This window comes from Rhinatrema bivittatum, chromosome 1, assembly GCF_901001135.1.
Source record: "Rhinatrema bivittatum chromosome 1, aRhiBiv1.1, whole genome shotgun sequence".
NCBI classification, from domain to species: domain Eukaryota; kingdom Metazoa; phylum Chordata; class Amphibia; order Gymnophiona; family Rhinatrematidae; genus Rhinatrema; species Rhinatrema bivittatum.
Window position 1 is genome coordinate 582,237,629 of NC_042615.1, and position 26,974 is coordinate 582,264,602.

General features: G+C 45.1%; 1 protein-coding gene across 1 annotated transcript in view; it reads right to left on the reverse strand.

Annotated features, from left to right (window-relative positions):
* Positions 1 to 1,307: 1,307 nt before the first annotated feature.
* LOC115099399 (semaphorin-4D-like) overlaps positions 1,308 to 26,974 on the reverse strand; it is a 180,947-nt gene continuing 155,280 nt past the window's right edge. Inside the window, exon 14 of the mRNA XM_029617029.1 lies at positions 1,308 to 1,347. Within this exon, the coding sequence (XP_029472889.1) occupies positions 1,331 to 1,347 (17 nt within the window). The 3' untranslated portion in view covers positions 1,308 to 1,330. The remainder of the gene's footprint in view (positions 1,348 to 26,974) is intronic.

Below are 26,974 nucleotides of genomic sequence, written 5' to 3' on the forward strand. Positions count from 1 at the left end.
TCGGATGTATTAAGCAAGTTTACATATATTTTTTGCTATTTATTTTTTATGATGCTTTTGATGTTATGTACTATTTGATGTTATTGCTTTGTTTTTATTATTGCTAACAGTTTGTTTTCATCACCTTGGACAACAAATGTTGATAATGTGATTAATATAAAAGTAAACGAATAAAAATAATATCTATGGAATTAAGATGATCCTAAAAAAGATAACAACTCAATTATCTCCTCTCTGTCATAGTGGAGAAGGACTGAAGCACTTAAAATTATCATCTCATTGAAATAATATATTAAGTATAATTCTAATCCTTTTTCTGGATGAGTTATATGTATTTATACTGAACTTTATCAGATCACATCTGAAAAAATAAAATCCTGAGAAACAGTATTACATAAACTATCACTGATAAGAGAGAAAAGATGGTGTCAAATTTCAAAATTTTTATTGATTATCACACGGCATATATTTTGAGACAGGAAGGCCAATGGATATGGCATCAATATGACTGTGCATTCTCGTTTGTTGTTGATTCGATGTGAACTTGTCTCTCCCATCCCATTAAGAATTCTTTTCTAAAAGAAAAATAAAAAAGAACTTTGTTTTACTGCCTATAGTCAAAGCATTTCAAAAGACAGAATCCTTGACAAATTTAACATGGTCATTTTAAATGTTTAAACTAGGATCATTGGGGATGAATGAGCAAAAGCCCTAAGGTAAGCAAAAGTCCCCAGGACAGTAAAACATTAACATTAAACTCTTGAATAGAAATGAGAACTATAATAAAACTAATGCTTATAGCATGAGAAGTAAAATCCTGGATCATGGAAGTGGCTCAGTTGGATGTACAGTAGTACTGTAGCTCTCATGGAGACGTGGTACATGGAAAATCAGGACTGGGAGATAGTTATACCAGGCTTCAATATATTCAGGAAGGACAGGGAAGAGGAGCTATATATAAAACATAATATTAAAGCAACACACTTGCAGAGTTTACAAAGTGTAAGGAGGAGGCACCGTGGCTTAATCTGGATAACAGGACTGGAACATCTATTTATATTGGTTTAATATACAAACCTCCAACATAGAAGAAATGGAAAGAGATTTAATGGAGGATATTGACAAGATTGCTATAAAAAGGAGAAGTGCTATTGCTAAGGGATTTCAATCTGTCAGATATTGATTAAGACAGCCCAACTGGAGTGTCATCTAGAAGCAGGGTGATCCTGGATTCTGTGCAGTGAGAACTGTTCCATCAACTGGTAACAGAACCCACAAGGAAAGGTGATAATGAACCTTGTGCTTACCGGTGGAGACAGAGTTTCTGATGCTATAGTGGTTGATAATCTGTAAGAAAAAAAAAAGTAATGGGATAGGAAGTGATGTCCTTTTGAGGATTGCAAATTGGTTAAAAGACAGGAAAGAGAGAGTAGGATTAAATGGTCTGATTTCACAGTGAAAAAAGGTAAACAGTGGTGTGCCTCAGGGATCTGTAGTTGAACCGGTGCTCTTTAATATATTTATAAATGATCTAAAAAGAGGTAGGATGAGTGAAGTGATCAAATTTGTGGATAATACAAAATCATGCAGAGTAGTTAAATCTCAAGCAGATTGTAATAAATTGTAGGAGCGCCTTGTGAAACAGGAAGATTGGGCTTCCAAATGGCAGATGAAATTTAATGTGGACAAGTGAAAGATGATACATATAGAAAAAAATAACCTCTGTTGTAGTTACACAATGTTAGGTTCTATCTTAGGAGTTACTACCCAGAAAAGAGGTCTAGGTGTCATAGTGGATATGCATGCCCTGGCAGTATCCTCATTTACCGAGTAGAGGTTTGAGCAGACTGATTTCAGTGACCTTGAAGACATTGAGGGGCATTTGGAAAGGCTAGAGTTCTGGGACACAGTTTCCTTTAAGCTCTCAATTTTTTGTGCAGTAGTTCCTTGCACTAAATTTTCATATTCTAGATCAATGTCCTTGTACAGGTCACTTTCTTCTTCTGCACTGGTTTATGTTAGGAATGTGAGATATTCAAACTCGTGCTCCCTAGGTGAATAAGTGACTTTGCTCAGCTGAATGATTTAGGTTAGATGTAAGCAGCAACTGAAGCCTGCGCTTAAATTGGCAGAGGGAATCTTCTAAATTCACTCCTTTGTAGGGATGTGAATCGGGCTTCGGACGATTGAAAATATCGTATGATATTTTCAAAATCGTCAGAAATCGGGGGCTCCCCAAAACGATAGGAAAATCCCACGAAATTGTTCATGGGGGTTCTCTTATCGTTTTGGGGGAGGGCGGGAAAAACGGCACACAAAAATAACCCCTAAACCCACCCCGACCCTTTAAAACTAATCCCTTAGCTTCCCCCACCCTCCCAACCCCCCCCCAAAAAACTTTTTACAGATACCTGGTGGTCCAGTGGGGGTCCCGGGAGTGATCTCCCACTCCGGGGCCGTCGGCTGCCACTAATCAAAATGGTGCCGATGGCCCTTTGCCCTTACCATGTAACAGGTATCCGTGCCATTGGCCAGCCCCTGTCACATGCAGGGAGCACTGGATGGCCGGCGCCATCTTTAAAAATGGTGTGGGCCATCCAGTGCTCCTACCATGTGACGTATTTTTATGATTTAATGAAACCGAAACTTAATGGCACCTATTAGAATGTACTCCAAACTTACTTTTGTGCCTACATGTAAACCGTTGCGATGGTATATAACTTAGCGACGGTATAGAAAAGACTTTAAATAAATAAATTAAAAAGGGGGTTAAACACAGAGAAGAGGGCAAGGCAGGAACAGATCCAATTAGGAAGTTTAAAACATTAAACAGTAACTAATGATAACTAATTAGGATTAAAAAACTTATACCCTGCAGAAATCTAAGCCAAGAAATAACAAAAGAGAGGAAGAAAACTTTGAAGTTCAAGAGCAGTAAGCAGTGCAGATGACAGAATGGCAACTGAGATAAAGAATGTTGAAGGTGGTCTTGATGTTAGTAGTGGTTTGCAGCAGGGACCAGATTGTGAAGGACTAGTATTAGGAAGAGAAAATGTAGTGGAGCCATAGGAAATAAAGAGAGGTCTGCAACTTCCCCAGTACTTGGCCAGCTGCTCAAGGAATGAGTAGCTGAGGCCCAAAGCAGGTTGTGATGTCTTCTGGAGTCAACCATTGAGGCTGCTCAGGGAACACAGGATGGGAGCAGTTCAGACCCAGGTGGGTTGTGTTGACTTCTGGAAGTCAACTACCAACACAGTTGAGAGAAGTATGCAGATGGGCTGCAACCTCTCCAGTACTAGTCGTCCGCTCAGGGAATGCAGGCTGAGAGCAGCTGAGCTCAAGGTGGGTATGGTGACTTCTACACTTGACACAAAGGAAACTGGGAGAAGTATGCAGATGCACTGCAATTTCCCCAGTATTTGGCCAGGTGCTTCAGAAACCCAGATTGGGAGTAGCTCAGGCCTGAGATGGGTTGTGGTGACTTCAGGAGTTTTCCACCGAGGCAGCTGGTCTGCAGTCTCCCCAATAACCCTGTCCTGCCTCTTAACCTGCCATCCTCATCATCCTCTCCCTAAGTCTTTTTCCCCATCCCCAGCATCAAATACTCTGTCTCTTAAACCTCACCCTTCTCTCTCTTAACCCCCTCATGCATTCCCAGCATCTGCCTCCGGTCTTTTCCTTTCTCCCTCCCATGATTTCCCTCATGTCCCACACCCCACTCTCCACCCCCACCCTGCCTTGTTGTTACCACCACATCTGCCCATTCCTCCTGCTTCCTCCCTGTGCATAATAACTGTTGAGCGGCAGAGCCACTGCCATCATTCCTTCCCATCTGTGCCAACCTTGTGAACATGTACAAAACTTGCAGATTGGCACTTTCTGTCTGCTGATCTCGTGCCAGCCAATGAGTTTTGGACGTGCTCACAGGGCTGCACAAAAGGAAGAAATGTTGGCAGTAGCAGCATGGCTTCTTCCACTCTCCCACCAGGGATAGGTCTGCGCCTGCATGGCCTGAGGTGTGGCATGCGTAGCTGCTTGCAGAAAGCTGCTCGGTCGTGTATGTGCTGTATGTACCACAGGGAAGAGTGTTGGTGCAAAGCTGTCAAAAGGGAGCAATTTTTAAAAAGAAGATTTCAGTATACGAAACTCCTCTGCCCTTCCCATCACACCCCTTCCCCCCCCTCATGCTACCCCCTCCCCTGCACTTTTAAAAATCAAATTTAATAAATTATTTCATCCATAATAGTACACACAGTAAACACAGTCTCTTTACTCCTCCCTCTCCTGTGCCTCCTCTCTCCTCATGCCCTCTTGTCTCTTTCCCCTCTTCCTTCCTTGGGCGCCCCCAGGTTCCTTCTTTCTTTTCTCCCTCCTTTGTGCATCTTGTCTTTTCCTTCCTTACATACCTTTCTTCTCCTCTTGTGTATAATTCTCCCCTGCCTCACCCTTTCCCATTTGTGTCTCCTTTCTTCCCCTGCATCTTGTTTCTCTTCTCTCTCCCTCCTCTGTCTCTCTTCCCTTCACTTCTGTACCCGTATTTCTTTCCCTTTCTTCTTTCCTCTCCGTCCTCCTATTCTTTCTCCGTGCTGCCTCATTTCGGCAATCTCTCTAGAGACTCCCGGCTCAGCATACGGTCAGGGGGCGGAACTGAAAGAGCCATTGCTACTGGATCTTCCCGGAGGCTGTATCAGAGGGCTGTACTGTGCCCATCTCAACTCCCCGTGGCTTCCAGTCAGAGGATAGGGATGGAGGCAAGAATGGGGACATGGCACAGCTCTCTACTGAGGGTGGCAAAATCCTGCCAGTGTGAGGTCCAGAGGGGTGCTATGCTAGAGCCAGTACCCTCAAAAAAGGGAGCACTGTGCTGGAGCCAGTAAAGGTGAGGGAGGGGGTGAATGACCAAAGGCTCACCTAGGGTGCCAAATATGCTTGCACCAGCCCTGCTACTGAGAGGTGCTGATCCTACCTTTCTCCCTTGAACCACGAAGCTCTGCAGGGGAGAGAAGGAGCCTCGTAGCACAGTGAGCTTCTTGCATGGTCCTGATTTTGAATGCATTTTTAAAAGTGGGCTTACTGGAGTTTCACCTGGAGTTTGGGCTGTCTGGACAGGAGGACATGAGATGGCCTACGAAAACAGGAGCCTTCTGCTCTAGTGGTAACCCTGGACCTGAATACCCGCAGATTTTCAAAGTCAACTTATGCACACAAGTCTGCTTTGAAATTTCGGGCTAAAATCTGTTGCTAGAAGGTACCTGCAGACTTTAATTTTATGCAGGCTATTATAAAATTACCCTCTGTATGTCACACAGAATAGAGCAAAAGATATGTCTTTGTCATGGTCATCATTCTCTTGTTTTCTTTGACTCATTTTGATGGGGATTTTGCCATTACCATTATCTGGCTCAGTCTCATAGCCAGGGTCCTTGGAAGGTTTGGCTGCTTTCCATTCTGATTCTATTACATTGCTGTGCTCTACCCAAGTCTGCTGCAGGCTTGTGGGATAACAAAGTGGAGCTGAATATCAAACATGGGAACAAGAAACGAGAGCTATCAATTAGTGTGGTCAAATAGCAAGCCAAATGGATTTCAAGAACTACACTATGGATGCAAGAGTTGGAGGCCATGGTGACAATGTTGGATCTGCTATGCCTGTGGTTGTGATCACTATAACTTCCATGGCTTCTGTTTTAAATGTAGAACATAGTGTTACTACCGGTGACCTTCATAGTGTCCTGCTATTACTTTATGCTGCTTGTAGTTCCACCATTTAGCCCTTCCTCCTCTGCCATGCACCGGTAAATACCACTGACCTCATTCATGACAATGAAGATGAGCAGTGCATTCTTCAGAAGGTGTTACATTGGATTCAGGTTCTGGCTCTCAAACTCACAAACTACAAGTGCAAGGTTTGATTTTGGAGAACATGCCATTTTTGCTGAACTTCCAAGACTTACGATGCACATCATCATCATTTATGGTATCTTTGCTTAGAAGAGCTCTCTACTATAAATGAGCCCTAGCATAGTACTTGCAGGGAAGTAGGAGAAAAAACACCCCCTGTGTAGTTGCTGCAGTGGTGGGCACCTGCCTGCTCAAGAGCAAGAGAGGTAGAGATCAGTGTTCCATTTTTGTTTGGAGTTTGAGAGAGAGAGGATCTTTTGTGCTTTGCTCTCAGTTCATTTGGCTGGACATTACACCCTTAGCTAAACAGAATAGGAAGTAAGACAGCAACTTTCTAGCCCATTACCTGGCTAGTAGGTGTGTCTCAGGGTTTTGGGATTTGTTTATGGATTTTGGATTTTTATTTTTGAAATGTTTTTCTGGGAGGGGGAGGGGGGGTGAGCAGGAGGGGGTGAGAGAGAGCAGGGGGGTATGAGAGAGACCAGGGAGATAAGCAGCAGGGGACTGTGAGAGAGAACAGGCGGGTGCTTGAGTGTGGGTGGCAGAGAGAGGAAGCTTATATGAGGAGATTGTGAAGGAGTGTGTATATGTGTGTGAGAAATTGAGAGTTGGTGTGTATGAAAAAGGGATCATGTGTATGTGAGGGTGCTAGCTTGTGTGAAGGGATTGTGTATGTGTGAGAGAGAGCCTGTTTGAAGGGGTGCGTAAGAGAGACATAGGTAACCTATGTGAGGGTGTATGCGTAAGAGAGAAAGGGAGCTTGTGTGGGTGCATATGCAAGAGAGAGGGACCCTGTATGAGGGGATGTGTGTGTGTGCGAGAGAGTGAGGGAGCCTGTATGAGGTTGTATGTGCACTAGAGAGAGGGAGCATGTGTGTGGAAGAGGGAGGAACAGAGGGAGCCTGAGTGAGGGGCAGTACTGAGAACGGGGTCAAACTCTGGGGCTGGCGATAGAGTGGAAGGGGTTGAGCCTAGTGGTAGAGGGGAGAGATACTGGTAGGTGGAGGAGTTGGGGCCTGAGAGGGTAAAGTAGCCAGGGGAGAAGGGAGAGTGAGTGGAAGGGACACTCTTACAGTGAATTTCTAGGGAAATTCTGCTCAAAATATTTAAAATTCTGCATCTTTAAGTAATAACTTTTTTCTGAATTAATTTAAAATTTAATTACTTAAAAAATGGCACAGGCCATCCATTGCTCCTACCATGTGACAGGGGCTGGCCAATGGCACTGATAGCCCCTATCACATGGTAAGGGCAAAGGGCCATCGGTGCCATATTGATTAGTGGCAGCTGACGGCCCAAGAGGGGGACATCGCTCCTGGGACCCCCGCTGGACCACCAGGGACTTTAGGCAAGGTTTTTGTTTTTTTTGAGGGGTCAGGAGGGTGGGGAATTGTAAAGAATTAGATCTGAAGGGTTGGGGTGGGTTTGGGGGTTCTTTTTCTGTGTGCCCTTTCTCCTCCCCCCAAAATAATAAGAAAACCACACGAAATTTCGTGGGGTTTTCCTATCATTTTCGGGGATCCCCGATCCGTGACAAAATAGGAAATATCGTCTATATTTCCTATTTCGTCTAAAACGAATGCACATCCCTACTGTATTGAGCCATTCCGCTTTTTCATCATGAATTAGCTTGTGTATTGTGCATAGCGCTTCATATTGCATTCTTTGTTCTATTGGTAGCCAGTGTAATTCTGCTAATGTTTCAGTAATATGATCCCTTTTTCTTTTTCCTGTAAGTAAGTGATGTGTTTCTAGAGGTTTTTTACTTGGAACATTGGTAACCAGAGCAGTCACCAGAGAACAGAACTCTGCATCCAGTTCAGGATTTATTAAGTCAATGCAGACCATTGAGTATGGTGTTGTCTCATCACAGCTCCAAAGAAGTTCTGGCCCTGTCAACCAGGTAGTCTGCATTTGATGAGCTGCAGAGATAGACCTTATAGTATGGTCAGTAGTGTTCAGTTCAGTGGGAAGTAGTGCCACTACTTTGGCTAGATTGATTTTCTGATGCTCACATCACATAAAATCTCCTGTTCTGATTGTATATGTAACCATAATCCATTTCTCCTTCTTGCGCTGTTCTTCTGAGTCCATACGAGGCCACGGCTGGTAATGGATCTTTGTGAGAGACATGCACTCTCATACAGTACTCGATGATGTCACTGCTGATGTTATTGTCACAGTATCATAGAAATCTTAAATAACTCCTGTTGCCTTCTCGAACCACAAAATACTAGAACATTTGCTAGATGTCAGCAGTTAAAGCAAAAGATTATTTTCTGAAGCAGATTAAGACTCCTAAAAAGCTGTTTCTAAAGTCTAGTCCAGTAAGAATTACATCATTCAGGGAAACTCCTTGAAACTGAGCATGTGAATCAAATACAATTCTGAGTTGACCAGGTTTCTGAGGATGGTATATACCAAAAGTAGGAAGATACTGAAAAGAGTACTGCCTGCTGTATGATTACCTGTTGGTGAAAGGTTGTATGTGTGCACTTGGTGCAAAGAACTCCTGGCTCTCAGAGAACAAGTCAGATTTCAGGAGGCCAGAGTGGCACACCTGGAGGATCAGAGGCAGATAGAGAGGTATAATGATAATACATTCAGGGACATAGTAGAATGGTCCCAAGTCCAGTCAAGAAGCCTTTGTGCTGCTTTGGAGGAGCGTAATCTGGAGGAGACAATCACCTTAGTGTGGCAAGAAGTGACCTGTAGCTAGGACCTGCCCTCCAGATGATGCCTCTTACACCAAGGATGGGTTTTCAGGGCCATGTACCCAGGAGGGAAGGATTAGGACAGCCATTATAAAGGGTAATTCAATCATTACAAATATAGATAACTGTGTGGCTGATGGTGCGAGGACCACTTCATAACTTGCCTGCCTGGTGCAAAGATAGGGGACTTTGTGTGCCACATAAATAGGATTTTAGAAGGTGCTGGGCAGGAGCCAATTGTCATGGTACATGTGAGTACCAATGACATAGGAAGGAATGGAGGATAAATTTAGGCTCTTAGGTAGGAAACTGAAATCCAGAAGCTCCAAGGCAGCATTCTTGGAAATGCTCCCTGTTTATGTGCAGGACCCCAGAGGCAGGCAGATCTCTGGCATCTCAATGCATGGATAAGAAAATGGTGCATGGAAGAAGGTTTCAGATTTATTAGGAACTGGAGAACATTCTGGGAAAGGGGGAGCCTATTCCAATGGAATGGACCCCTTTTTAACCAGAGTGGTGTTATGTTTAAGGAAGGATGTGAACCCCTTGGCTGAGATGAGCAATGTCTCTACCCACAGGGAGGAGCCCTGTGAGCTTCACCGTCAGCAGGCACAGTCTCAGTGACGTAGGATACAGCTAGGAATGAAGACTTTATTAAATAGGAAGGAAGAATTAGTCTCTATAGAAATGGAAAATGTTTGTACAGTGCTGGGCAATGGGAATTACCCAGAGTGAGACACAGCTGAGAAGATCAGGTAGTGGCCTGCGGAGCAGGGTACGCCGGGGATCCCTTCTGATGAGCGAGGACAGCTTCAGGAATACAGATCCAGTAGTGGCCCACGGAGCAGGGTATGCCGAGGATGTCTGTACAATAGATGTTGAAGAACTAGTAGCGATGCCAGAACCTGGAAGTGGCTCCTGAATGGTAGATGGTCTGAATCATAGATGGTATGAAGGTATTCTGTAGAGCAAGAAGGTGAATGACTCCCACAGATGGAAGGTGGTAGTGGCCAGAGGATTGGGGTACGCCGCGTGGAAACCTCAATGCAGTCTGTATAGTAGAAGTCAGTAGAGGTACTCACAGTAGGTGGTTCCTGGAGTGAGATAGAGACCAGAGAAGCAGGTCCAGTAGCAGTCAGGCAGGAAGGCCCTCCAAGGAGCGGATAGCCGGGAACGCAGGGGAGCCCCCGAGGAGCGGGTACTCAAAGTGTCCATTTGCCAAGACCGAGTCAGGAACAGGAAGTCCTTGAAGTGGAGAATACAGCAAGACAGAACTCCTTGCTAACTCGAGGAAGGCAAGGGCAGGTCGGATTAAATACACTGACGGGTTGACATCATCGGGCCGGAACACCTCCGAGGTTCCCGCCATGACATGTTCCCGCCATGACATGTTCAAGTGTGTGTCTAGGTAACTCCAGGTCCAAGATGGCGGTTGGCAGTGCCCACGTTGTCCCGGGAATGCCGGAGAGGTCGGCGTAGACTGGTAGATACTGCCATTCTTCCCAGACTTGATGGAGCGGGAAAAAAAGAGGTGAGCATGAGAGTCGCAGCTGTCTGCGACCGACAGGCGTAACAAGTGGAACCAGGCTGCTGGCACTAATCTTTAAAAAGGAGATCGAGCAGTTTGTAATCTAGATGATGGGGGAAGCAGACAGTCGCTCAGAAGCACATGGTTTGGAATGAAATATCTTTGAAGGATGCTAACAAAACAGAGCATCCTGATAGAGAGTTTACAATAAATGATAATAAAGTTGCCCCGGTGCCGTTAAGTAGAGTAAACAGAGCAGAAAGATTCCAAATTGCCCCATCAACTGATAATCAGTTTGCTGATAAGAACATAAGACTTGCCTTACTGAACCAGACCAAAGGTCCATCAAGCCCCAAAATCCTGCTTCCAGCAGTGGCCAAGCCATATCACAAGTACCTGGTAGGAAAGCAATGTTGAAATGCAGGAAGCTCAGCACTAGCTCTCTCAACAGCACAGTTGTACCTAAGGCCTTGGCCTCTACCACTGCCATTTTGTCAGACTGGAATACAACTTTGCATTGCTAAGGAACTTTCCCCAAATTTTGAGAGCTACTACAATGAGGAACATATCCAAGAATATTACATCCCTGGACCTCCCTTATTCATGCCTCGCTAGGGACCAAGCTTCGGTGCACCAAGCCCCACTGAAATAAATGCCAAACCCGCTCCCACCTGCTGCATCAGTAAAGAATTTAAGTTCAGAATTGAAATGGTTAGTCTTGCCACCTTGTTAGGCCATTGAAAATGCTCAGGAAAGATTTCTGTATTTCTATATTTATTTATTTTTAACTTTTATATACCGGCGTTCCTGTATAATATACAAATCACACTGGTTTACATTGAAACTGCAAATTCGCACAGGGGGCAATACATGGAACAGGAAATATGAGTACAGGGGCAAGGGAACAAAAAAACTATAGAATATAAATTATGAGTCGTCCCTGAGAACAATAATTAACTATATGATGAATAGATACAACCATTAAATAAAGTGAGTGAGTACAGAGTAAATAAATACAATCATTAACTACAGGAAAGAGTAAATACATTTGAGTACAATGTGGCCCAGGTACAATGTGGTCCAGGTACAACCTTAAGTAAAAACCTTGAATGAGATTACATGAGTAAGGTTTGACAACCCCTTATATATAGCTGAACATACAAGGAAATAAAAGCAATTTAAAAAGAGGGAGGGACTTGAACCGGGAGATCTGAACCTCCATAGAGGGTAGGTGATCTTATGGGAATGGGTACAGATTATAGGTGCGCTTTGGGTATGGTTAACGATGAGATCTGAAAATATAGTGCCTGGTTACGAACAAAAGAATGTTATGTTTCAGGAAAAGCTTGGCTGAAGAGACAGGTTTTGAGGGGTTTTTTTGAAAGCCGATGGGCAAGGTTCTTGTCGGAGGTCCAGGGGAAGCGCATTCCATTGTGGGGGGCCTGCTGTAGATAAGGCGCGCTTCCTTAAGGATGTTTTTGCTGGGGGGGGGGGGGGGGGGGGGGGGGATACAGTGTGCCTTTGTATGCTCTTCTGATAGGTCTGGATGATGTGTGAGGATGCAGTTGGAAGCTTAAAATGAGGGGAGTGAGGTTGTGCATAGCTTGTGAATAATTGTGAGAACTTTTTAAAAATATTTTCTTTATTATGATTTTCATGTATTTAAAGTAAGACAAAACTTACAACGGAAAAGAGATACAGCCATTAATAATTATATACACATCCATGTTCAATAATCAGTAATTGGCCTAATCCTTAAAGGAAATTTGAGGAGATGAATTTTTAGGAGTAATTATACAGGTACTTCTTCATCTTCTTATTATAACATCAGCTGACATTATAGTGACTGATATTTATATCTAGATCCCACTTAGTGCCCGCTAGGGGATATTATAGAAATCACCCTAGCATTTACAAATGACTTGAGTTGCTCTGGATAAAAAAACACAAAACATTCATCCTTTCGTTTCACAATGCACTTGCTGGGATATCTTAAAACAAAGGAAAAACCCAAACTTTTAACCTGTGCTCTTAACAACAAGAATTCCCTTCTCTTTTGCTGCGTAACACGAGCAAGGTCCGGGTAAATTCTCACCCCAGCTCCATAAAATGGAGTTGAGATGTTTTTAAAGAAATTTTTCATCACAATTCCCATATCTTGCACATTAGAAAAAGTAACAAGAAGAGTTGCTCTATCACACAATTCTATTGAGGAATCCTCCAGATATCCAGTTAAATTTTCCATAATCTCAGCCTGATTTTCAACATGAGGTTTTAACACCTGTGGGGGCTTTAAAAAAATTTGCTTTATGATACAAGGTAACCCTTGTTCATTCAGCTTTAAATTTTCAAGGAAATATTTTTTAAGAGTCATATCTATCGTTTGTCCCACAACTCTTGGGAAATTTGTAAATCTAAGGTTGAGATATTTGGAATAATTTTCAAGATACCCAATTCTGCGTGAAGCTGAAGTAACATCTTTAACTAATTTTAATTGGACATTGGAATTATTTTCTATTACAGCTTCCATCTTATTTAATCTAGATTCAGTTTTTTCTAATTTTTCTTCTATTTTTTCCATCTTATTATTTAAAATTCCAACATTTGCATTTGTCTCAATTAGAGCTTTACTCAAGCCAGCCACTAAGTCCCATAATGAGTCAAGTGTCACAATTGCTGGCTTTGTTGGAATCACATAATGGGTTGTTACGCCCTCTATGTCAGCCAGTCTTTCCTCCACCATCACCAGCTTTCCCTTTCTTTCTCCCGCTCCCTGTTCAGGGGTTGATGTTGATACAACCGCCACAATACCACCCACTAATCCTTCCGCGGTGCCTTCAGGAGATTCTGGTAAGCTAGGAAACTCTCGCCCGAGTTCCACTCCTGCCGACTTAGCTGAGGCCCCTTCGGCTAACTGCTCACCGGCAAACACAGGGGAGTCAGTGGAGGACATCATTATTAGGCGTCGGGGATCAGGAGGAGACAGAGTCACATCCCCAGACGGCAAGAGAGCTCCTACCTCTGACGCCGTAACGGGGCAAGTCTCCTCTGTTGCAGACACTAACGCAGGAGTATATGCAGTTATCAAACGTTGACTAACATTTGGGGGAAGGTCGGAGGGGTGGACCCGAACTCTCCCCTTTCTTTTTGGAGGCATAGTTCAAAGCAAAAAATTTTTTCCACGTTTTACTCACTGCGTTGCAGCTAGTTATCTCCTCATGACGAGCTGCGTTGGTTGAGGGTTCCTTTCCCTCCACTCCTCCGTCCTACTCCGGACTAAGCCGAACCAAGCCGGCGCGCCCCTTGTGCGCGCACGGCTTGGCGGCGCGCTGGCGTCGACGGGGCGCCGATTTTATGGGCCCTCGTCCCCTTTCTATGATGTCAGGGGCGTCGGAGGTGGAGCTCTGGGACTGCAGGTAGTATCAGCGTTCAAGCTGAGACAGCGACGCTGTTAAGTTGATTTCTCTGCACACCAGGTAGGTATTCCTCTTTCCAGCACAGCCGCACTGTATTCCCACTCTGAAGCCGATTTTATGGGCCCTCGTCCCCTTTCTGTGATGTCAGGGGCATCGGAGGTGGAGCTCTGGGACCGCAGGTAGTATCAGCGTTCAAGTTGATTTCTCTGCACACCAGGTAGGTATTCCTCTTTCCAGCACAGCCGCACTGTATTCCCACTCTGAAGCCGATTTTATGGGCCCTCGTCCCCTTTCTGTGACATCAGGGGCGTCGGAGGTGGAGCTCTGGGACCGCAGGTAGTAGCAGCGTTCAAGCTGAGACAGCTATTCCTCTTTCCAGCACAGCCGCCAATTGTGAGAACTTTAAAGAGAATCCTGGATTTAATGGGCAGCCAGTAGAGGTTCTGAAGGATGGGGGGGTGATGTGTTCTCTTTTGTTGGTGTTGGTAAGAATTCTGGCGGCAGAGTAATGAACCATCTGTAGGGGTTTGATGGTGTTGGCAGGGAGTCCGAGCAGAAGGGAGTTACAATAGTCGATTTTAGAAAGAATGATGGATTACAGCACCATATGGAAGTCAATGAAGTGAAGGAGTGGTTTCAACTTTCTGAGGACTTGCAGTTTGTAGAAACATTCCTTTGTGGTGGTGTTTACAAATTTTTTTAAGTTTAGCTGGTTATCAAGAATGACGCCTAGATCTCTCACATAAGGAGATTGATTTAAATTTAAGTTGGTTAATTGAGGAGCGCTTGGTGGATTGAGAAGAGCGTTTATTGTGATCATGCGAGATGATGAGGATCTCTGTCTTGTTGGTGTTGAGGACTAGGTTGAGGCTGGAGAGCAGCTGATTAATTGATTAAAGGCAATTGTTCCAATGGGTCATGGTTTTATGTAAAGATTCCGTGATCGGGATGATAATTTGTACATCGTCTGCGTAGAGGTAATGAGTTAGCTTTAGATTTGTAAGTAAGTGGCAGAGCGGGAGAAGGCAAATGTTGAATAGGGTAGGAGAAAGGGAAGATCCCTGGGGAACTCCCTGGTTGGAGCGGACGGGATGTGATTCTTTGTTGTTTATCCTGACCTTGAAGAACCTGTTACGCAGGAACGAATTAAACCAGCTGACTGCAGTTCCCTTGATGCCTATGTCTGCAAGCCGATCTAGTAGAATTGCATGGTTTACAGTGTCGAAGGCCGCAGATAGATCTAGGAGAACTAGAAGATAGAGTTGGTTTTTTCCAGGTTTATGAGGATGGTGTCCATGAGAGAGATCAGAAGGGATTCTGTGTTTAACGATTTGCGGAAGCCGTACTGAGAAGGGGCGAGTATATTATTTTCATCCAGGTATTCCGATAGTTGCTTGTTGACTATTTTTTCCATAAGTTTGGCAATCAGAGGCAAGTTAGCTATGGGGCGGAAGTTGGCTAGGTCCATTGGTGACAAATTAGGTTTCTTTAGTAAGGGTTTTAGAATTGCAAGCTTTAGCTGGTCTGGCACTAGCCCTTGAGTTAGGGAGCACTTTGATTTCTGCGATTGGCTTTGAGATGGTATTCGGGATGGTGATGAGAAGGTTAGTCGGTATTGGGTCCGACGGATGGGAAGAGGGTTTCAGTTTCTTGAGAATATTTTCTATCTCAAGGGATGATGTGGATTCAAAAGATTCAAAAATTGTATTTCGTTGAGGCAGGATAGAGAGAGGGAGAGGGGGCAAGTGATTGGATGTTGTGAGGGGGTCGGTCAGGTTGGTGATTTTTTTCTCGAAGTATTTGGCCAGTTCAGTGGCTTTGTTAAGTGCTTGGTTGTCTGGAATAATGGGAGGGGATGGTTTGGTGAGCGCTGAGATGTAGGAAAACAGTGCTTTCGAATCCAGGATGAAGTGATGGATTTTTTTTGAGAAAAAATCTTTCTTTATTCTGAGGATGGCGTTCCTATAGGCATTGAGAAGGGATTTGTAGGAAGCTAATTTCATGGTGGAGGGGTTTTTTCGCCAACTATGTTCCTTACTTCTTAGGTTTTGTTTGAGGGACTTCAGTTCTGGGGTGAACCATGGTTTCCTGTTGTCCAGAGAGGGTTGTAGAACTTTTGTGGTGGTCGGGCAGGTTTGGTCTGCAACTTTATTGGTGATATTGATCCAGGAGGAGGTGGTAGCTGCGCTTGCATCGGAGAGGTCGAGTTGAGTTAATTCCTTGGAGAGCTGCCTGCTGAGGAGGTCTGTGGAGCAAGGTTTCCTGAATTGGATTGTAGTTTTAGGGAAGAATTGGGGTGGGTGCTCTTTGATCTCAAGAGCCGTGGAGATGATTCGGTGATCCGACCAGGGGACCGGTGAGCAAGTGGGCTTGGTGTAGAGAGAGATACTTTATTTAATGAAAATAAGGTCCAAAATGTGGCCCGCTTTATGAGTAGGGCTGTTAACAATTTGTGTGAATCCCATGTAACTGAGTGATGAGAGTAATGTTTCGCAGTTAGGGGATTGTGGGGAAGCGTCAACATGCATGTTGAAGTCTCCCATTATTATGGCTGGTTTGTCAGCGTTGATGTGTTTAGCTATGAGTTCAATAATGAGAGAAGGGTCGGATTCTAGGGTTCCTGGAGGGGTGTAGATTAAGCCAGTTTGTAGATGATCCGATTTGAAGAAGGAGAATTCTAGATTGGTTGTTGTATTTGACTGTATTAAGGTTAGGCCTAATCCTTTTTTTGCGGCTAATAGAAGCCTTCCTCCTCTTTTTTTGAGTCTGGGGATTGAGAAGAGGTCATATAATTGGGTGGGAAGCTGATTCGTTAGTACTGTATCAGTGGGTTTCAACCATGTTTCTGTGATTGCACAGATGTCTGGATTGACTTCTACAAGATAGTCATTAAGAATGTGGGTTTTTTTTAGTGAGAGATTGTGCATTAAATAGTAGGGATGTGAATCGGGCTTTGGACGATTGAAAATATCGGACGATATTTTCAAAATCGTCAGAAATTGGGGGCTCACCCAAAACGATAGGAAAACCCCATGATATTGATCGTGGGGGTTCTCTTATCATTTTGGGGGAGGGCGGGAAAAATGGCACACAAAAATAACCCCTAAACCCACCCCGACCCTTTAAAACTAATCCCTTAGCTTCCCCCACCCTCCCAACCCCCCCCCAAAAAACTTTTTACAGGTACCTGGTGGTCCAGTGTGGGGGGTCCCTGGAGTGATCTCCCACTCCCGGGCCGTCGGCTGCCACTAATCAAAATGGCGCTGATGGCCCTTTGCCCTTACCATGTGACAGGGTATCCGTGCCATTGGCCGGACCCTGTCACATGGTAGAAGCACTGGATGGTCGGCGCCATCTTGTGCTCCTACTATGTGACAGGGGCTGACCAATGGCACCGGTAGCCCCTGTGACATAGTAAGGGCAAAGGCTATTGGCGCCATTTTGAATACTGGCAGCCGACGGTCCAAGTGCAGGAGGTCGCTCCTGGACCCCCGCTGGACTTTTATCAAGTCTTGTGGGAGTCAGGAGGGTCAGCCATTGGTCAGCCCCTGTCACATGGTAGGAGCACAAGATGGCACGGGCCATCCAGTGCTCCTACCATGTGACAGGGTCCGGCCAATGGCACGGATACCCTGTCACATGGTAAGGGCAAAGGGCCGTCGGCGCCATTTTGATTAGTGGCAGCCGACGGCCCGGGAGCGGGAGATTGCTCCAGGGACCGCCTCTGGACCACCAGGTACCTGTAACAAGTTTTTTGGGGGGTCGGGAGGGTGGGGGAAGCTAAGGGATTAGTTTTAAAGGGTCGGGTGGGTTTTTTGTTTATCGGCTCGGGCGCAGCCGATAAACAAAACTGCGATCGGGCCCGATGAAAAAAAAAACACATGTGAACCGGAATACGAACCAATTCCGGTTCCGATTCACATCTCTATTAAATAGTGATAGTGAAAAAAGTGAGAGACCAAGAAGTTGTGTGATAAGAGAGATCATTATTGGGATTAGCCTCTGTTGTCTGATGATGGGTGGTGAAGCAGGTTTGGTGTGAATTCTGCATTGATTGCTGATTATGGGGATAGCGAAAGTGTGCATCTTTGTGGAGAAGATAAGGTTGAGAACGATAGAAGGGCGTACAGCTGTTGCTGTGTGAATGGGGGCAAGCTCCGACCAGTGAGAAACCGGCAAGAGGGAGCGAGTTTGGTCCAAGGTATAACCAGGATTGGAAAGAAAAATCTACACTTCACTTCGGGGTTGCACTTCAAGGCTGTACGAAGGGGCGCACAAAGGGGCAGGCCCTTTTGTTGCGCTCCTTTGGCACGCAGCGCCTGGAAGCGGATCTTTGATTTAAATCTGCGGTGGTCGCGGTAAGGTGAGGTCACCGGCATGACTTTGATTTGATAGGTGGAGTCAGTCAGCAGCGTGTGTGTTGGGCCGGAGGGGCAGAGAGCATCTAATAGCCACGTGGTTGGCGCGGGGGCCCACGGCGGTAGGGGCGAGATTTAAGGGGCCTTACCCCGATGGGCTCAAGCGCCGGCTGCATGGCCCTATCTCCCAGCTCCTGCCTGATACCCCTGATAACACGAATACAATGGTGCTTTCTGTTTATACCTGCTGTGGCCATAGCAAGTAAGCGGGTGAATACCCTCCCCATTGGCATGACATGGCAGGTAAAACTTAAGTCTATTGAGTGATTGGAATTGTCCCAATGTTTCCTTCCTTAGCACCCATAGTGTTTCCAAAACCTCTGAGAACCTGGCAACTTTTTCTTGCGGTAACTTGGTCAGTCTAGCAGTGACGTCTATCTCAATACACAAGTATTTGATGACATTTGATGGACCTTCAGTCTTGTTCCTAGCTAAAGGAATTCTGAAGTTTCTGGCCAGCAGTTGGAAGGATGACAGGAGATGGGACCATTCACCCGCATGTTTAAACCGATGTGATATGTTTAAACCGATGTGATATGTCAAATCAAATGTCGTTATAGAAAAATAAATAAATAAATGTTTGCCAATGAATAGGAAATCACCCAAATAATGGATGATATTCCATGACCCAGATCCTCACCCAGCCACCCAATGTAAGAAGGTGCTGAAATTTTCAAAGTATGCACAGGATATAGTGCATCCCATAGGAATCCACCTATAGAAATAGTACTCCCCTAGAAACAGGAAACCAAGAAAGTGAAAGGAAGGAGGATGTACTGGGAGCAAATGAAAAGCTGATTCAATATCAGTTTTTGCTAAGCGTGCCCGCTGATCCATGTTGTGAATGATTTCCAATGCCTGATCAAAAGAAGGGTAAGTAACAGTGTATCTTTGGGGGTTCTATCCAGGCTAGTCCTCCGAGTAAGATAAGTTATGAAGTCTAAATTTTCCTGGCTCCTTCTTGGGTATCATCCCTAGTGGGGATATGACTAATCCGGGAAAGGTGGTATTGAAAAGGGCCAGCTATCCTACCCACGGCGACTTCCTTTCTAATCTTCTCCCCAGCTACATCCCTGTGCTGTTCAACTGACATTGCATTATGTACGTGGCCTAGTTTGCTATCAAGGAGCATTTTGCATGGAATGATATACCCAATTGTGAAGCCTATTTTTATCTTATTAGCCTAGTACCTATGAAGGTATTCCTCAAGCCAAGGTGCCATGGCCTCAGTGTTGACGGGGTAGGCGCCCTATGGGAACTGTGATGCTTGTTGGAGCCTTTCTTTCTGAGCAGTACACTGTGTCGCTGGATTGCCCTGATTTGCACACACAGCCACACAACCAGTGCGCCAAGTTCATTGACTTGCATTATCCTGCCTACAGTTATCATGTCTCCCCCCCTGAGCTGTTGGGCCCCTGTCCCTTGCTGTATTCTGAAGGTAGCTACTCGACTTTTCCAAGGAGAAAGGTCTTGGCATCATCATCTCATCGAGCCAGAAGTCTATGACCTGATGCTGCCATGAGATAAAGCTGCCCTCGGCTATGCTTCTCCTAAATTTGACATTATAATTTAGCCAAACCCAACTACCAAAACACTTGTGCACTTTCATTATGGTCGAATTAATTGGGCTGAGTCTTTTATGGTTTGTCTGCTGTTTTTGTGATTTTGATTATTTGTTTTAAGTTTATATTTTAATTGACCTACTTTACTTTTACTGCTTTTAATAACTAACTTATTTCATACTTTTTAACAGAGTTAGTTATTACTATTTTATAAATGTATTGTATTTATTATATGTTTTAAACCCTGTAAACCGTTGTGAAGGTACGTCTGATGTGACGGTATAGAAAAACAATAAACTAAACTAAACTAAATACCTAATTGAAAAGAGTGTCTGTTCTGATTCACATTCAACTATGATGCTCATAAAAGTGTGAAATGTTGCGATCCAATTCTGAACAGTCTTCAAAATCTTAGGCCTCTTTTCCTTGTTGTCTGATGACACATCCCTGTCCTTAGACTCTTTACTGTCCCCTTCCTGGTCAGTAATTAAGAGGGAGAAAATATCAATGAATTCATGCCTCCAGATTTTCTTTTTAAGTTTTCGAGATATACCTCTGGACAGTGTGTTAACACCACACAAAACATCTTCCTTGTAGTTTGGACCTTGAACAGGGATAGCAAGACAAGTGCTGCAAGTAGGACTGGAGGTGATCGTATCAGCGGACAGCAGTGCATCAAGCTGCAGAGCTTCCTTTTCAGGGTGCTCTCTTTTTTTTTTTTTTAAGTTTTAAGCATGCTCTACATGATGGTAGCAAGAGCGATTTCATCGCTACAGTCAGTGATGGAACCGGTGTTAGAAGAACTGACGCCTTGCATGGTAGTATCGCATTTTCTCTTACCTAAATCAGCCAGTCTGCCCTGCACTCATCAGGTAAGGCAGCTGAACTCCTGTTTCCCGAAGCTATGCTACTGGTGCCTGTAACTAGCTGTGGCAAAGCAGATAGTTTCTCATGTACCAACCTGCTTCGCAGCCGCTCTGTTCCATGGGTCATAGCCTACTGGCGTACTTCATTCAACAGGGCATCAAGATCCTGTTGGTCTCTTGTAGATTTGTGACTGCTCCGTGAAGAAGCTCAGGTCCTGGTTGGGGTTGCACTGTTGGAGGTTTTCTTTTTGTCTTTGCCCCCTGAACTAGGCTTACTTGACGCCTTTTCATTCGGCTTTTTTCCCACAGCCTTTTTAGGGGCAGTAGTAGGGATGTGCAGAGCAAAAGTTTATGTTCATAAGTCCATAAGTCGAAAGGGGGTCCCATTTGCGGTCAATATGGACATATGGAGAATTCCATAAGTTGAGTCTATGTCCATACGTGCAAATAAAAATTTAAACCCCTCACCCTCCTTAATCCCCCCCCCCCAAGACTTACCAAAACTCCCTGGTGGTACAGCAGGGAGTCAGGACGCCATTTCTGAACTCCTTTGCGAGGAGCACATGACGTCGGAGTGACGCGGCATCATGTGATACCCCGCGCGATCGCTCCGGGATCCTCGTTGCACCCAAAAGGAACTTTTGGCCAGCTTGGGGGGGTCAGGAGGCCGACATTCCCCGCACGATCGCTCCGGGGGACCCTTGTTGCACCCAAAAGTTCCTTTTGGGTGCAACGAGGATCCCGGAGCGATCGCGCGGGGAATCACGTGATGCCGCGCGCGATCGCTCCGGGGGACCCTTGTTGCACCCAAAAGGAACTTTTGGCCAGCTGGCCAAAAGTTCCTTTTGGGTGCAATGAGGGTCCCCCGGAGCGATCGCGCGGGGAATCATGTGACGCCGCGTCACTCCGACGTGACGCTGACGTGACGTGCTCCTCGCAAACGAGTTCAGAAATGGCGTCCTGACTCCCTGCTGTACCACCAGGGAGTTTTGGTAAGTCTTGGGGGGGGATTAAGGAGGGTGAGGGGTTTAAATTTTTATTTAGGATCAACAATCGCGATTTCCAACTTATTCAACATAGCTATGTTGAATAAGTTGGAAATCCGATCGTTTTCGCCTCATCACTTTTTTAAGTTAAAAAAAAAAAAAAGTTGCGTTTTACATTTAAGTTCAAAATGAATGCACACCCCTAGGCAGTAGCACTGCCTGTCTGTTTCTTTTTGGCCGGCGTCTGACTTTTTAGTGAGGGATTTCCTGCGGGAAAAACAACATTAAGCCAGAAGACCAAATCAATGTTAATATTCTTCTTCTTTTTTTTTTTTATTATTATCTTCTGCCCTTAACACTGTGGTAAAGCAATAATAAGCCATAGTGTGCTGTAGCAAAAACTGGAATAGAACTTCCATGTTTGTTAGATTTTTCTTTCTTTCTTTTTTTTTATATTTGATAGTCCACCACCAGCATAGTGCTGCCCCTCCCCCAAGCTCCATGACTTGTGCTGCTGAGCCAATCCCACAGTCTGCCGCCCTTTACCCCGAACCAATCCCATAAGAACATAAGGTTTGCCATACTGGGTCAGACCAAAGGTCCATCAAGCCCAGTATCCTGTTTCCAACAGTGGCCAGTCCAGGTCACAAATACCTGGCAGGATCCCAAGGGGTAGATAGATTCCAAGCTGCTTATCCCAAGAATAAGCAGTGGATTTCTACAACTCTACCTTAATAATTGTTAATGGACTTTTCTTCCAGGAATTTGTCCAAAACATTTTTAACTGTAGCTATGCTAATAGCTTTCACCACATTCTCTGGCAACGAATTCCAGAGCTTAATAATGCATTGAGCATGGCAGGCAGGTTTGCCTGCCGGCTTGCCACCTGCCTACCATGCTCTAAAGTTCTTGCAAGTTCCTCAATTGCCATTCCTGCATCTATTTTCTGTGATCCTTGGGCACCACTGGCCGCAATTTTCCACAGCATTCACAGCCCGATGTGACCCGAGACAATACTGCCACTATGATGTCCACCTTTTTGGCAATGAGCTGTTACTTAAGGTAGCCAAGCATTGAAAGTGAAAAGGACCGGGGTACCACATGTAGCAGCAAAATCTCCTCCCTCTTCTTTTTTTTTTATATCACAGCTAACTAGTCTCAGTAGCGGGAGACACAAGTGCTTAATATATGCTATGGAGGTGTTTCAAAATGGCCATCAGCATGTCCCCATCCTTCTCCTCAAGCAAAATGGTCACAGAGTTAACCCCCAAGCTGCCAGTATCCGAAGCCTAGGCCACAATCGCCACACCCTCCTCGCAAACAACTGTAACCAGATGTGTCCCCGGCGTGCCTCCTCAGCTCACACAGCCCCTTTTTGCTTTGTAAGAAAATGTTGCTCGCTCGGGATATGGGGATAGCCTCCCCCTCCACTTGATGCAATTGAAAACAGGCCAGTGTTGCGAGAGTGGACTCAGGGCTAAGGTGGAGTTAGGGCAACCTGCAGGGAGAAGCCCTGCAGGTCTCCACCATTGGCTGGCAGAGCAGACAGTGGCAGAGGCCCGACTGGAACTTCACAATACCAGCCCACATTCCCCTTAGGTTGAGCCTTCAGGTGTTGAGGCTGGCTGGACTTAGGCATGGGCCTCTGTGGAGGTGAATATCCATGAAAAAGGTGCAGTTGCAGAACAGGATCTAGTGCAGAAGGAATGCCGGTGGAGATGGTGTCCTGGCAGAGGTCAATGGCAGGCGGAGTTCAAGCAGGTCAAGGTCCAGGCAGTGGTCAGTGGCAGACAGAGTTCAGTCAAGGTCGATAGGCAAGCCGAAGTCAAAAACCAGATATCCAACTGGAGGGAGCTTGGCAGGAGACACAGTACTCAGTAGATGCGAGGCTGAGAGTCAAAACTGAAGACTGACCATGAAGAGGAGACAAGGAACTGAAGACTGACCACAAGGATACATACTTCCTCCCGTCCACTGAGAACTGCGCAAAAAGGCTCTCTGAAAATCCCTCCACTTAAGATTTCGTCAAACAAAAGAGCCTTCTCCACTGCAGGTCCGATCCACTGGAACTCTCTACCATCGGCTCTTAGGCTTGAACAATGCCCCCTCACTTTTAAAAAAAGACTTAAAACTTGGCTTTTCTCTCAAGCCTACGATTGAGTATATCCACAAATCCCTCCTCCAGGTCTATGCCATATAATACCTCTTAGCTCAACAACTAAAGAATTAATTTTCCAATCCATCTAGTCTATTTTGCAGATATCTTATTCATACTGATTCTTTTAAATCGCCTGTATATAACATGTCTATTACTACTGTTGTTTTTAATGTTATTTGTTATTAGTATTTATTCAATTTTCTCCAAGTTCATTTTCCTGTTCCATGTAAGACTCGCATGTTAAGTCACTCCAATGTTATATGTAAACCGAAATGATTAGCAACATTGTTGCTAGAATTTCGGTATATAAAAAATGTTAAATAAAATAAATAAATAAGGAGGATGAAGGAGAGAAGACACACCAGGAGGAGGACAAGGGCACACGGACCAGACTGCCAAGACAGGAACCAGGAACAGAATCAGGAACATGGATCAGGAACAACAAAGCCAGGAACAGGAACACGGGAACATGCTGAGGCAATTCACTACTTCCAGGAAGTCGATCTATTGCTGAGGCATCTGTGGAGTGCTGGAGGGAGTCTTAAATACAGAGTGGGTCCCAACATCATCAGGAGGCACCACGGGGCTTTTCCCACTGCAGGCCCTTTAAAAAGCAGCAAGTCTAGCGTGCATGCGCACTTAGGGGAAGTCAAGAGCAGCTGGAGGTGGTGTCCCTCCAATATGTGCGTCGGCCATTCAGGCATCATGCTGCCTTTTGGGGGTCTGCCCCAGTGTCAGGGAACCCCAGTTAAGGCTTAGAGTTGGAAATGAGTGGTGGTCCATGTCCACATACCACAGACTGCCGAGTGCAGCAGCCAGCATCAAGGATGGCCAGGACCCCAGATGGAACACCCTCTCCCGGAGCAGCCCCAGTACATGCATGCCAGGAACTGCCAATAATTAACAAGTGTGGAAGATAACCTCCAGCATCCACTGCTGCCTACTGCTATCTCTGCCCCAACACAGCACAACTCGCCGCCGACCACAGCATGGCTCTCACACTCACTGCCGCATCCACCTCGCCGGCCTTACTCTGTAACCTGCTGCTAAACAAAAATTCAGGCTTCCCTTCCTCTCTGCTTTTTTTTTTTTTTACAGTGACTTACACTGATAGATGCTTTCTTGAGGCACAGGCCACAAACCACCGAGATGCTCGCTCCATGTACCACCAAGATCATCACCACCCACTCTGCTCTCTCCCTCCTCGGTCCGCTGGCACATGAAAACAGGGGCAGGTAACTTGCGCCATAAGCCGTGCCAGACGCCTATGCCTCTGGATGTTTGTGAATCTTCAATGGCCCACAGATCTCCACCCTGCATTCGAAGGTAGGAAGTTGGAGGAACCTCTCAGGCCAGCTTTCAAAAGGAAAAATAAGGGGTTCTGATCCCTTCCTTTCCTTTTAATTCCTGCCTAACCCACCCATAGGTCCCAGTTCCTCCTTCTCATCTTCTTCCAGGAATCTCCCTTACCTGCGTGGCCTCTTCCTCTTGCAACCACCAGACCCTCCTTTTCTTGACTCCTCTGCCTTCCTTCCCCTCCCCCAGCCCTCCTTCTTCAACCCATCAGGGACTCTCCCCTCTGTTGCTGCCCATATTGTGCCCTGCTCTTCCATGACTTGTCTTAGACTGCTTCAACATATACCCCTTCACCTTTGAGTTTTACAATCCCATGTTTGCATTTCCTACTGTCAGGAACATATCTAAAAAAAAGTTCTTCTCTTCCTGTTTTACAGTATGAGTTATTTTTTATTTCACTTGCCTCTTTACTTTCCTGTTTTTTCAGATAGTGTTGCCTGTCTTCCTATTTCTGCGATCTCTTGCAGTTTATGAGCGCTAACTTTTTATCCCTATATATTTTCAGCCACTTCTTTAGAAAATGGCATCTCTTTCCTCTTACCTTTATTTACATTTCTAAAAAAAATGGATTGTTGCCCTTAGAATATCTTTTTAGTTTTGCCCACTACTCTTCTACTTCCTCTAGCTCAGTGGTCCCCAACCCTGTCCTGGGGGCGCACCAGCCAGTCAGGGAAGACTTTAGTGATAGGAGTATACTACCGTCCACCTGGTCAAGATAGTGAGACGGACAGTGAAATGCTAAGAGAAATTAGGGAAGCTAACCAAATTGGTAGTGCAGTAATAATGGGAGACTTCAATTACCAAGAAGCAACAATGAGCAAGTACTGCACCTCAAGCAAAATCAAAAGAAAAGTGACAGGGGGCGCTCCCTGTCACTTTTCAAATGCTGCTGTCAGCTTGGTTGTGAATCCCTGCGGTGGCGATCCCCCCCGATGCAGCCCGCGGCGAAACACGGGACCGTGTCGGGGGACGCCATTAAGTCGGTGTGTGTATAAACTTGTGGAGTTGCCTTATCGAAATAATAAAACATTTTATGTTTTATATGACTTTCAAAGTATCTTGTCAGGATTGAATATTCATCTGCACTGTGTGTACTTTGAGACTTCAATTACCCCAATATTGACTGGGTAAATGTATCATCGGGACATGCTAGAGAGATAACATTCCTGGATGGAATAAATGATAGCTTTATGGAGCAATTTGTTCAGGAACCGAAGAGAGGGAGAAGTTTTAGATCTAATTCTCAGTGGAGCACATGACTTGGTGAGAGAGGTAACGGTGGTGGGGCCGCTTGGCAATAGTGATCATAATATGATCAAATTTGAATTAATGACTGGAAGAGGAACAGTATGCAAATCCACAGCTCTCGTGCTAAACTTTCAAAAGGGAAACTTTGATAAAATGAGAAAAATTGTTAGAAAAAAACTGAAAGGAGCAGCTGCAAAAGTAAAAAATATGCAAGAGGCGTGGTCATTGTTGAAGAATACCATTCTGGAAGCACAGTCCAGATGTATTCCACACATTAAGAAAGGTGGAAAGAAGGCAAAACGATTACTGGTATGGTTAAAAGGGGAGGTGAAAGAAGCTATTTTAGCCAAAAGATCTTCATTCAAAAATTGGAAGAAGGATCCAACAGAGGAAAATAGGATAATGCGTAGACGTTGGCAAGTTAAATGTAAGACATTGATAAGACAGGCTGGGAGAGAATTTGAAGAGAAGATGGCCGTAGAGGCAGAGACTCACGGTGGAAACGTTTTAAGGTATGTCCGGGGCAGAAAGCCTGTGAGGGAGTCAGTCGGACCGTTGGATGATCGAGGGGTTGAGGGGGCACTTGGAGAAGATGAGGCCATCGCGGAGGGATTGGATGATTTCTTTGCTTTGGTGTTTACTGAAGAGGATGTTGGGGAGGTACCCGTACCAGAGAAGGTTTACATGGGTAATGATTCAGATGGACTGAATCAAATCACGGTGAACCTAGAGGATGTGGTGGACCTGATTGACAAGCTGAAGAGTGGTGAATCACCTGGACTGGATGGTGTACACCCCAGAGTTCTGAAGGAACTAAAATG